Raw genomic sequence first — 12,609 nt, forward strand, 5'->3', positions numbered from 1 at the left:
GGCTGAAAGGGCGAGCATGTTTGGTGGGACGGGGATTCGAACCCGCGACCCACCACCTGGCCATGCCGGGTGGATAAGGCGTAAACAACAAATATCTAATAATACCTGTTGTAAATGTGCTTCAAAAAAAAAATGTATATATATATATGTGTGTGTGTGTGTGTGTGTGTGTGTGTCCGAATATTAAAAGTGCTCAGTCATGTAGTTTTAGATAAAGTATCGAACACAATATCACTAAAGGACATTAGTAATTCGTCGTAAAGGACCGCTTAAAGTTCTCTTAAATCCACATATTGGACCTACGGTGGTAGAAAAATCTGGCCAAGCTTCAAGAAAGTTCTAGTAAAATTCAGATGTCGTAAAAATGTCCTCAGTTCACCTCGTGTTTTATTAACATGTCATTTTCGTCCTCTTTATGTGCATCAGGACCATTACTTCTCGTGTTTCGTTCAAAGTTCCCAGTACAATGTATCGGTTTTTAACACTTATTACACTTACATGTAGCAAATACAAATCCTGTTAAATTACGCTCAGCACTGATTAAGTAAATCACATATTGTGTATTTATGTATACCTTTAGAAGATTTTCCGCTTATTTAACTAGGCAAAGAAAAACGAAATGACTTTTTTTTTTTAATGGATTTATTAAGTATAAATCCGTTTCGAACTCCAGAGCTTACATTTTTCATCGAAATTCCAAATTTTTAGTCCAGAGTATAGGAAATTGACTATTATAATATCTTTTCTTTAGTCCTAAAGTTACCGTTGGGAGTCCATAGGGATCCAGTCGGCTTTTTCTAAACACATTTGTTTAAAATATTTAAGCGCCAAAGTGTTTGTGATCCATGACTGTTCGTTACACAGTTCCTAACACCATACGAGTGAGATACAAAATTTTAAACAAGTATACTGTCAAAGTTGCAGTTAATTCCACTAATTACTTCTGGGGTTTCAAAGGTTATTTACAAAACAGTAGGTAATTTCACACAGTGTTTTGGTCAGTTCTCTTTAATGAGAGTCAGAACAGACGATATTATAAAATTACTCAATAGAATATACGGACCTAATCAGTAATATGCGATTAAAACTAATTAATTGGTGTTTTGCTATCACAAACAACTTAATCGGAGGATTTCATAATTTTGTGAATAAACAAGGGGAACTTCTCTCATCAAAATATTTTGTTCTATGGCGCTTCGAGTAAATACTCTTTGTTAAACTTTGTTTGCAACATGTTTCTTAAACAGTGTGTGTAGAATACATCTGTGGTATTCATAATAAATAGACTTAAGTTTAAACTTAAAGAGTTAAACACGAAACGTCGCAAAATAGTATGATGAATAACAGGAATGCTTCTACATATTTATACCCTTATAAATTTGTATTATTTATACAATAAATTGTTTTTTCTTTAATACTTATTACTAAATATTCATGTTATTTTCTATACAAGTACCGTATTTTTCGGAATATAAGACGCACCCTTAGTTTGAAGACAAATTTTTGGGGAAAAAGGCTACAGTCGCATTTGAAAGATTTTTATTGAACAAAAATTCAATTTGATACTTTAAAAATTAGTATATATTGTTCTAAACCCAAAATAGCTCAAAACATCAAAATAAGAAAATACTATAAATCAAAAAAAGGTTTACTGTTATTTAGTTTGGTTCAAACCTACAAAATCTTCATTGCTTTCACTGTAATTCTTTTTTTATTATTTAGGGAGCATTATAAATAGTTATGTTTTTAAAAGAAAAAAAATCTACTATTGTTATAAATAACACATTCTATTGAACTAAGCTATGCATGCCTATTTAAATATATTTACACATGGCTTGTGTATATCGTATATATACATATATATTATTCATACCTTCGGTGTATAGGACGCAAGCAGATTGCTTTACTTTTTTTTTGGTCAGCTAATTAATCACAGGTCACTGACTGGTAGCAGATTATTCTTTGTTGAAATATATAAAAAAAGCATCGTTGTGTGATGAACACATTGTTTTTGGAAATGATTTGTATTGTGTTAGGTCAACATAGTTTTCCTGGAATCGGCTTGTGTTAAATGAATACATGGAGTCAACTTATGTCAACACATTGTTCCTGGAATCGACTTGTATTGTGTTAGGTCAATATATTTTGTGGGCAAAGTTAGACAAAGCTCCGAAGTAGAAGACTTGGGCGTGTGGGGAACCAACAGAAAATGCAACCTTTTCCTCAGCACAAGATAACGAACCCGAAGCAGTTCCTCCTCACAGCAGGTTGGAGGGCTGGACCCGCAAGGCTATTTTTAGTGACGTTCTAAGGGAGCAATTCCACACAAAACACCTAGTTCTCTGAAGGTAAAAAATTGTCTTACGTTGCTATTATAAGGTCTAAATATGGAGAGCTTAACGTATCCTAACTCCAAACGAAAAAAAAAAAAACAGTGTCAACAACTATCACAATATTGACTTTCAAGTCACTCTGTTGTAATGCTTTCTCTAACACAACCTTTCCTATAACATCCTCTTGTTTTCCAGTATCTAATAGTCTTAAAACATAATGCCCATAATCTTTACATAAAACCCGACACACACACACACGCTCACGAACATGAAAATAGTTGTTCACAATGGTCTAACCTCTGAAAATGTCAAAACATCATTCAATTTTCGAGGCAAAACCAAAAACTGGTTTAAATATATGCTCTTAAACTCTTTTTTATACAGTCATCCCCATAACCTCTCTAGCATCACAATATAACTCATCCACCATAACGTCTCCCTCATCAAAATACAAAAGTTATCCACCATAACCTCTCCATCATCAAAATACAAACGTTATCCACCATAATCTCTCCATCATCAAAATACAAAAGTTATCCACCATAACGTCTCCCTCATTAAATAAAAAAGTTATCCACCATAACCTCTCCATCATCACAATATAACTAATCCACCATAACGTCTCCCTCATCAAAATACAAAAGTTATCCACCATAACTTATCCATCATCACAATATAACTCATCCACCATAACGTCTCCCTCATCAAAATACAAAAGTTATCCACCATAACTTATCCATCATCACAATATAACTCATCCACCATAACGTCTCCCTCATCAAAATACAAAAGTTATCCACCATAACGTCTCCATCATCAAAATACAAAAGTTATCCACCATAACCTCTTCCTCATCAAAATACAAAAGTTATCCACCATAACCTCTCCATCATCAAAATACAAAAGTTATCTATCATAACCTCTCCATCATCAAAATACAAAAGTTATCCACCATAACCTCTCCATCATCAAAATACAAACGTTATCCACCATAACGTCTCCCTCATCAAAATACAAAAGTTATCTACCATAACCTCTCCCTCATCAAAATACAAAAGTTATCCACCATAACCTCTCCATCATCAAAATACAAATTATTCACCATAACCTCTCTACTAACATAATGCATTCATCTGTCATAACCTCCGGTATCATAATAATCTTCCATAACTAGTCCAATATATATCATAATAGTTAACCACCATAACCTCTTCACTACTTGTATCGCAGCAGTCACATAAGTAGCTTGTCCACTGTCACACTATAAATCTCTCCTATGATATGTAATAAAGATATTTCATACACTCACTTTAAATCACAAAATAACAGAACATGGTCGTTTTATATAAATTTGAGTTTCACCATGGAACAATATACTAATTTTTCAACTTAAGATCTGATTATTCAGCATAATTTCTTTACAGCAGTTGAACCCAGTTTTGTTTATAATACAAAAAATCGCACAATCTTCTCGTGCTTGTGACAGGATGCTCTTGAAAGTGGTGACTGTTTGGTACAGAACGAACGCAGCCAACATTTGTTTCGCTGTGACCTGCCTCTCACTCTTTCTACAAATGAAATGCAATAGAAAAAACTATTTGTTCTCGAGAGCATGCTGCTTTAAAAAAAACACCCACACCCATAAATATACAAAAAAAATATGTTTTTTCACACCAACAAATAAAAAATTGGACTTAGCTAAAGCAGTCCTTTGTATGCTCATGTCTAAATAATCTAATTACAGTAATTAAGAAATTCTGGGCCAGTTTTTTTTTTATATAAAACCGGTGAAACGTGCTAATCGATATGTGTCACAGTGAGCTGAACAGTTATCGTCGGGTCAAGAATGAAAACAATTTCCTATTTACCAAACTACTAACACCAGTTCGGACAGGTAACGGTACGGCTACAGCAATGCATTTCACGACGGTTACGTTGCACGATACATTTTGTTTTGTTTCTACGTCGTTTACAATGCTCGAAGAAGTCGTAGCTGGTAATTTGTGAACAAGTCCACACTACCCGTACGGCCAGGTTGGGACAATTTTCAAGCCATAAAAAAAAAAACGTTTGTTCACGAGGACGAAAACATGGTATTTAATAGAGTTTAACACTACTGTGAGAGCAAAATTAAAAGTAGTTTTTGTCGTTATGCATTTACAATTTAACTACAAACTACCTTCCGTTTTTTAATCACATGTAAATGGTTATTGCACATGTATTTCATGTCAATATTTACATCATGTTGACGATATTGTCAATAATGTATATCATGTCAATACTTACATCTAAGTGAATATTGACGATGTTGTCCATAATGTATATCATGTCAATATTTACATCAAAGGTGAATATTGACGATGTTGTCAATAATGTATATCATGTCAATATTTACATCAAAGGTGAATATTGACGATGTTGTCAATAACGTATATCATGTCAATATTTAAATCAAAGGTGAATATTGACGATGTTGTCAATAATGTATATCATGTCAATATTTACATCAAAGGTGAATATTGACGATGTTGTCAATAATGTATATCATGTCAATATTTACATCAAAGGTGAATATTGACGATGTTGTCAATAATTTATATCATATCAATATTTGTAAACAGTTCTGTACTATTTTCATTTTCAATCAAGACGACACTTAAAAGTTCATGAATTACTAAATTCTGAAATTCTTAAGAAACAAATCTTGAATCATATATCTGAGTATCTCGAAAACAGGTAGTCAGTAAAGCAGTGATACGTTTATCACTAAAGCTCTATATATATAAAAAAATAGGTAGTTTTAAACTTAAAAACTAGTCAAACCAAAATAAATAGTTCTAAAATGCCCTAATTAACACTAACTACCGACCCGCAAGTGCCACTACACTAATTAACACTAACCACCGACCCGCAAGTGCCACTACACTAATTAACACTAACCATCAACCTTCAAGTGCCACTACACTAGGTTTGTTTGTAATTAAGCACAAAGCTACACAATGGGCTATCTGTGCTCTGCCCACCACGGGTATCGAAACCCGGATTCTAGCGTTGTAAGTCCGCAGACATAACGCTGTGCCACTGGGGGGTGCCACTACACTAATTAACACTAACCACCGACCCGCAAGTGCCACTACACTAATGAACACTAACCATCAACCTTCAAGTGTCACTACATCTTCCAAAGTGAAAGTGATATATTTCAAAGATACAGAAATGAAATATTTTAAAGTTTTGATTAACTGAATGAAATAATGTCTTTTATTAATTCACCAAATTCATGAAATTTCCAACTATTCGAGGAAAATTAAAACCATCTTTTTACTCTCTTCGATTCTATTTAAATACTTTCCAAGTTGGGTCAATCTTTCTTATCCTTCTCCAATATTAAACGAGCTGTAATACATGATAATCTCAAGTCTACAAATTAAGTAACACATGATCAAGTTAGATGCGTAACAAACGAATAAAAGAAACTTTTAAAACAGGCACAAAACTAATCAAATGATGCTTGTCATTTATTGAATAGTATAAGACATAATCTACGAGTTTTGATAATGATAAGAATAATGAAGAAAATGTAAGGTTAAAAATAACGCATGAAACTAAATAAAAACATTACATCATGTAAAGTGCCAAACTTGCATGCCCTGTGCATATTCTTAGACTTCAACGAAACTTCACGCTGTTTTCGTTCAAGTTATTATAAATTTTAAGAGCTTGGTAGTGAGAGTAAAGAAGATACTTCGGTAATCAACCACACTATATTTGCTTTATTTATTATAATTTAGTGCCAATGAGGACTTTTGTCCAACATCAAGCCGACCAAAATACGACAGTGGTCTAATAGTAATATAGCTCTAAGATCTATTTATATCCATTGCTATAATATGATGTGAATTAGATTAAGTAACAGAAACGTAATTGTTATCAACATTAAAGTAATTTACAAATCAGAATAATGGTAAGGATCAATAGCATATAATGAGTTATTTTTAACGTCACTTATTTATTAATTATTTAAATTTGAATTAACGTTACTACGATGATTCAGTTAAATTAAACTACAGCTAGTGAAAGAACAGGAAGCTAATCTCCTTGTTTCCGGAACGGGTCAGCAGCCACGGCGTGAACGGGAGAAAACAACATTAGTAATTCTAACACCTAAGAACTTATGACGAAAACATCTACACATTGTGTAATATTACAAAAAAACAATGTAGTGATGGCTTGATTACGCCATTTCAAAAACATTCAAAATTTGACTTTTAATGACGACGTGTATATTGAAGTAATGAAATAACAAATGACAGTTTGTATTCAATCCCACCGAATGACTCTGATTGTTTCATATTGAATAACAATTAGTAAACGGAATAAATATTTATAAATATATATATTTTCATTTTCAACATTCACCTTACGTTTTACAAAGTTCTTGCTCCTGATGCGAAAAACAAAACAGCCTAATTTCTAGTATCTATACAGCTTTATTTATACTACTACACCTACCTTTAATTGAACCAGATGAAGTTTGTGGTTGTGCCACCTCTACCCTGGGGAAGCTACTCCACGACATGGGGCCGTGCATGTAAGATACTGTTTGCACAAATCGGTACCTGAAATTATTACGTCCTCAGAATTTCCCGCTAATAACAGGAGTGGTAGTAAACTTTTATTTATTTGTTGTTTTTTATTAGCTATATACATAAGATCCTTTGCTGCTTGGTTGGGCTTCCATCTATATTATTGGCTCAAAGCATGTATTCACTACGATAGACAGGCGCCGTCAGTGCCGTTTTTTTCCTGTTCACCATTTCCTGCAGCAATAATTGCCGCAACTACTGCACCAGACGTGAATTTGTAGGTTAGTAAGATCCCCTAGGCTAAAAGAGCATAGACATTAAAGCTTAAATATATGTTGTCGTAATATATAGTTTGTACGTGCTTAACACGCATTTAACCCACCTGTTCTCTAACACAGCTCTCTTCCGTGTGACCAGAGAATCAGACTTCTTAAGCCAAATGCTTCTCTAACACTCACAGCCAATAGGCGCAATCCATTTTGTATCTATGGGTGGTAAACATCACAAGAGAGGCGCAAAAAATAATCATGTTTGCTGTTTACGTATCGTGAGCGTGGTTGTGTATCGCAAATCACGAAGCTTGGTCTTTTAGTCTTAGTGCACTTTTTCCACTTCTGGATAACAAGACATATATATTTTGTTTAAAATAATCAAACGAAAAAAAGTAATTACTTTACAAGATGCGTTTCAGTTAATCAAATGTTATTTGTGAAATAAACAAAATTAACAAACTCAGAAAACATAAGCTGAAACTTTATTAACTTTTCGTCAAAAATGTAGGTGTGTTATTTATTTATCCCTCAGAAACAGCGGAGTTTATGATTTCCGTGAGTGGGAAAAATCTACAAAAGTTAACGGGAAGCCAAAAAACTAGAAGTTACGACTTTTTAAAAACAACAACAAGTAACTCAAAGAGCAAAGACAGTTTGATAACTAATTTGATGACGCTAACTGAGTGTTCGCTTTATTGTAATATCTGTCTAACATTTGCTCATTATTTCTTTTATTCGTAACAGGGCGCGGTTTGGCTCTGTTCCAAAACTCTACCATATTTACAAACAGGCTGAAACAGTCCATTAAAATTCAAAACTCTACTATGTCTATACTGCTTAAAATACCTTTGATTCAAGGACATTAGTGAAGTAAAAACTAAAGTAACAAACCTCGGTAATCCAATAATAAAAACCACCCACAGTAAAAGTCACAAAGGAATAAGCCACTCTAATCTAGTCTCGCCTAACTCGCATTATATATCCCCTAAATCTTTCTTAATTTTCAAGAAAATTCTAAGGGATTGGTTGTCATTCTTATAATGTACATACAGCTTGAAGTGCAAGGAATATTTTGCGGTATTGCACGGATTCAGTCTAATCTCGCAAATTCCAAAACCCAGAGCTCTATCTCTTAATGGACTGTTTATGCCTGTTTGTAGAGATGGTAGAGTTTTGAATCTTAATGGACTGTTTCTGCCTGTTTGTAGAGATGATAGAGTTTGAATCTTAATAAATTGTTCCTACCTGTTTGTAGAGATGATAGAGTTTTGAATTTTAATGGACTGTTTCTGCCTGTTTGTAGAGATGATAGAGTTTGAATCTTAATAGATTGTTCCTACCTGTTTGAAGAGATGATAGAGTTTTGAATCTTAATGGACTGTTTCTGCCTATTTGTAAATATGGTAGATTTTTGAATCTTAATGGACTGTTTATGCCTGTTTGTAGAGATGGTAGAGTTTTGAATCTTAATAGATTGCTCCTGCCTGTTTGTAGAGTCGTTTTCTATTTATGAAGTCACATGCTCATCACGTGACCTGAACATTCCACTCTAGTAAAACAACAAACGCAAACATACAAATGTTCAAATATAAAAATAAAGCCTGCAAGATGCCCGCGAACACTACTACTAGTTTTATTTACACAATAGAAACATACACGAAAACGTTTTTTTTGTTTGTTTTTAAGGCTCAACCTTTCACTTTCACAGCTTCATCGGTAATTCGGAATTGCAACTGACGATGCTGTAAAAGTAAAACATTGTGATATTGAAAAATATTCATTTACTGGGAATTGTTCATTAAATACTCTACCAACTTGATTCAAATAACTATTATAATGCTTGGTAAAGCAACTTTCTGAGGTATTTCATATCGGATAAGTCTGTTTCATCTTTGAAGTTCTGAAGTGCAACTGGAAAATACAAACTAGAATGTACGATCAAGTTATGAGTGCTGAAGTGACAGGGGAGAAAGGTCGCCTCTGCATACCGAAGGCGCCACATATAACGGTACCCTTCTCAAGAGAATAGGAGGCCAGCCAACAACTCTCTGGTAGAACAAGTTTTTCAAGTTTACTAAGTCTGGTACCTCGTGGTACTGTTCGTAAGGCCTCTAGAACATGCATAATTCAAGACTCCACATGGAACTCCATTTGACAGACTTTTAACCCACCCATTCATTTAATAGACCTGTCGTGTTCTGGAATGCGGTAGTTTATAAAGGTGGCGCTACAGTGCATGATTCTACTACTTAGTGCGGGTCATTCAACGAGTACAGGCTACTCTGATGTGTTCCATGTGATAGAAGAATGGGCTTTGAAGAACCAAGGGATGGATGTCTGTTCTTAAAACTTTCTCTCTGTGTGTTACTTCAAAGCCTTTACTTTTACAGTACAGCTTGGTAGAAGTGAACGATCGTAAAATTGGTGAAAAGACAATTTCCGTAACATTTTGTATATACCTTGAAAAATTCAAATAAGCAATGATTATGTGAAAACAAATATTTAATATAAAATTGGAAAACAAGAACCGAAGAGCAGAGAGTAAATGAGTTTTTCAGAAGATGTAGTGTTTAACCAGTTTCACTATGGATGAAGTGTAATATGTAATGGAAATCTCAACCAACTAAAGTCGTAGAAGTAAAACTAAAATTAAAAAAAAAGTCAGTGCTCTGAACATAAGTACGCATACTAAGTATGGGAGTAAAGAAAGAGAACGGTTTTTATGTGAAGATGCATATGAACAAAATAACTAAAACATGATTTCTCCAAGCCGTTTGGCTGTGGTTTCGTTAGATAGTAGATAGGGACAGTGTGAATATCATTGTTAATATATATATATATAATGTTTGCATAATAAATGAAAATAACAAATCAAAAACTGCAAAAATGTTAAAAAATACAAAAAGCTCTTATTCTAAAAACACTAGAGAACATTAGTGTAATTCTATCATAGACCGATCTGTTGTGGAAAATGTAATCTATACTATAAGATATTTTCTAATGACTTCTCACAAATAGGCTTCAGTGACGGACATGTAGTTGGCACTTGATAATAACTTCTCACAAATAAGCTTCAGTGACGGACATGTAATTGACACTTGATAATAACTTCTCACAAATAGGCTTCAGTGACGGATATGTAGTTGGCACTTGATAATAACTTCTCACAAATAGGCTTCAGTGACGGACATGTAGTTGGCACTTGATAGCTTTTTTTTTTCCAAACACAGAGGAAAGGATGCCGAAGTTTCGTTTAGACGAATATTTTGTTCAAATATTTTACATTTGCAATAGTGTTTATCATTAAGAATGTTGACGCTTTGATGTCACATGGACGAGTTCATGTTCTTATGTCATGCAACTGGAAAAAAATATAAACATAATATATTGTTTGTAAGATTTTATTTGAAGGTCTAAGAATATGTTTATATTGTATCCAATCAACTAATCCGAGCTGAGTACCGCAATAACACGAGACTCGCGAGATATGGTCAGTAATGAGTCGAAAATATTGCTAACAGAAATGGTACCAAACGAATGAAAAAAAAAGCATTCTAATCATTTATAAATAGGAACGTAGTATTTATGTTAGATGAGCTATGCTGATTACTGGGTTGATTTTTAGTTCTGATTTATGTATGTAGCTTGCTTTGATTAGAAGTTAATTTATATGACTGCATCTGGAAATATCCAAGCTAGGTTACCAGATGGTTAAGCACACGACTCACAATCTGTGGGTTGTGAAAGCAAGTTCCGTTACCAAAATGCTCACCGTTTCAGTCGTTGGTGCATTATAATGTGATGGTCAATCCCACTATTCGTTGGTAAAGAATAGCCCGAGAGTTGGCGGTAGGCAGTGTTAACTCTGCCTTCCCTCTTGTGTATCGTCTCAAAATTAGGAATGGATAGCAGCATAAGCAGCCCTCGAGTAGCTTTGCACGAAATTAAACAAATAAGCAAAACGAGATTGAAACATATTGTAAAATAGGCTTATTTATTAAAGAATAAAATAACAAATGAAAGAAAAATTCAAAACAAATAGAAGTAGAAGTCAATAAAAACATAGAAAATAAAACACTTGATGAAAAAGTTTAATATTTACGTGTCTACATACATCTAAAGTAAACTATATACAACACTTAGGGTGTAGATCGTTTTAGCTGATGGAGAATTACATTTAGCAGTAGGGTGTGTGTGTGTGGGATATAAGATCACAATAAGCCTGATAATAATGTAAATAAAATCACATCATTCTTTATTGTCTCAGCGTAGGTATCCAGAAAGAAGAGTGTTCAATAGTAATTCAGCTATGCCTCGTCTGTTGCATACCTTTCACCTGAGAAACGGACCACCTGAGCACCTTTTAGAAGAAATATTAAATCTCACACTATTTCACCAATGTTTTATTCAGAACCTATACGTAACACGTATTGTTAACAGCAAGAATAGTCAATTAATGAAACAAAGCGTTATAATAATTATAAATAAGAACGCAACTTGGGAAGACAGGCACAACCTAGACTGGCAACAAACAATATTGGTGAGGTGACATAAACCCAAGGTAGTGTTTGCTGGTAGGTATTAGTATACATCTTGAAAATATAATGTAATATAAGGAGTAAACAAAAGGTACAGTTGAAATGCTATTATACTCTCTTCTTACTGGAAATTTGTGTTGACTCAGCAAAGAATGATGTAACTTAAATTATTACCAGTCTTATTGCAATGTTATATCACATTTATTTATAACTATATAACATTTCTTTTAGCCACGCACAGAACTTTTCAATTATCATCTGTAACTAATTTTAAAAGGGCCTATGAACTCTCGCAAGCTCGGTTAGCTGAGACAGACACTCAGACAAATACACATATTGACAGCTTATATTCCTATATAACTGTTAGCAACCTCGCAAGGCCAGTTTGGTATTCACCAAGGCTTACCAAACCAATGAAAAAACAGAAAGAGCCTAGACAGGCAACAATATGTAGTGAGTTGACACACCTAAGGTAGTGTTTAACGGTGGGTATTAGTGCACATTTTGAAAATATAACGTAGTAGAAGGAGTAAGCAAAATTTCGAAAATTTCTCGTGAGATAAGTCAGACAAGAAAGATTCAGCTTACAGCCCAAATATACTACAGTTCTAAATATACATTAATTTGGGCCGTCGTGACCACACCAAATCACAATTTTACATTAACATTTAAGAAGAAATAGACAAATAACAACCAACATCAATACCAAAATTTCAGCCAAAGCTGCCAGATATATATATATATATATATATATATATAATAAAGACATAGTACAATACTAACGTACCTATAATTTAAAAATTTTTTAAAAAATTTTAAAAGTTTACCTTAGTAGTACGGTACGTAAATTACTAATATACAAAGTATAGTAATAAACTTA

At 33.6% G+C, this 12,609-nt stretch overlaps 1 protein-coding gene and 1 long non-coding RNA gene across 2 annotated transcripts in view; one reads left to right on the forward strand and one right to left on the reverse strand.

Moving 5' to 3' along the window:
- Window positions 1-7,275, reverse strand: part of LOC106461714 (probable nuclear hormone receptor HR3) — a 70,703-nt gene extending 63,428 nt beyond the window's left edge. Inside the window, exon 1 of the mRNA XM_013921563.2 lies at window positions 6,846-7,275. Coding sequence (XP_013777017.1) covers window positions 6,846-6,924 — 79 coding nt within the window. The 5' untranslated portion in view covers window positions 6,925-7,275. The remainder of the gene's footprint in view (window positions 1-6,845) is intronic.
- Window positions 7,276-10,981: 3,706 nt separating this feature from the next.
- Window positions 10,982-12,609, forward strand: part of LOC111086318 — a 15,073-nt gene continuing 13,445 nt past the window's right edge. The window contains exon 1 of the long non-coding RNA XR_002611040.1: window positions 10,982-11,072. This is a non-coding gene — a long non-coding RNA (uncharacterized LOC111086318). The remainder of the gene's footprint in view (window positions 11,073-12,609) is intronic.

This window comes from Limulus polyphemus, unplaced genomic scaffold (assembly GCF_000517525.1).
Source record: "Limulus polyphemus unplaced genomic scaffold, Limulus_polyphemus-2.1.2 Scaffold1016, whole genome shotgun sequence".
Taxonomy (NCBI): Eukaryota; Metazoa; Arthropoda; class Merostomata; order Xiphosura; family Limulidae; genus Limulus; species Limulus polyphemus.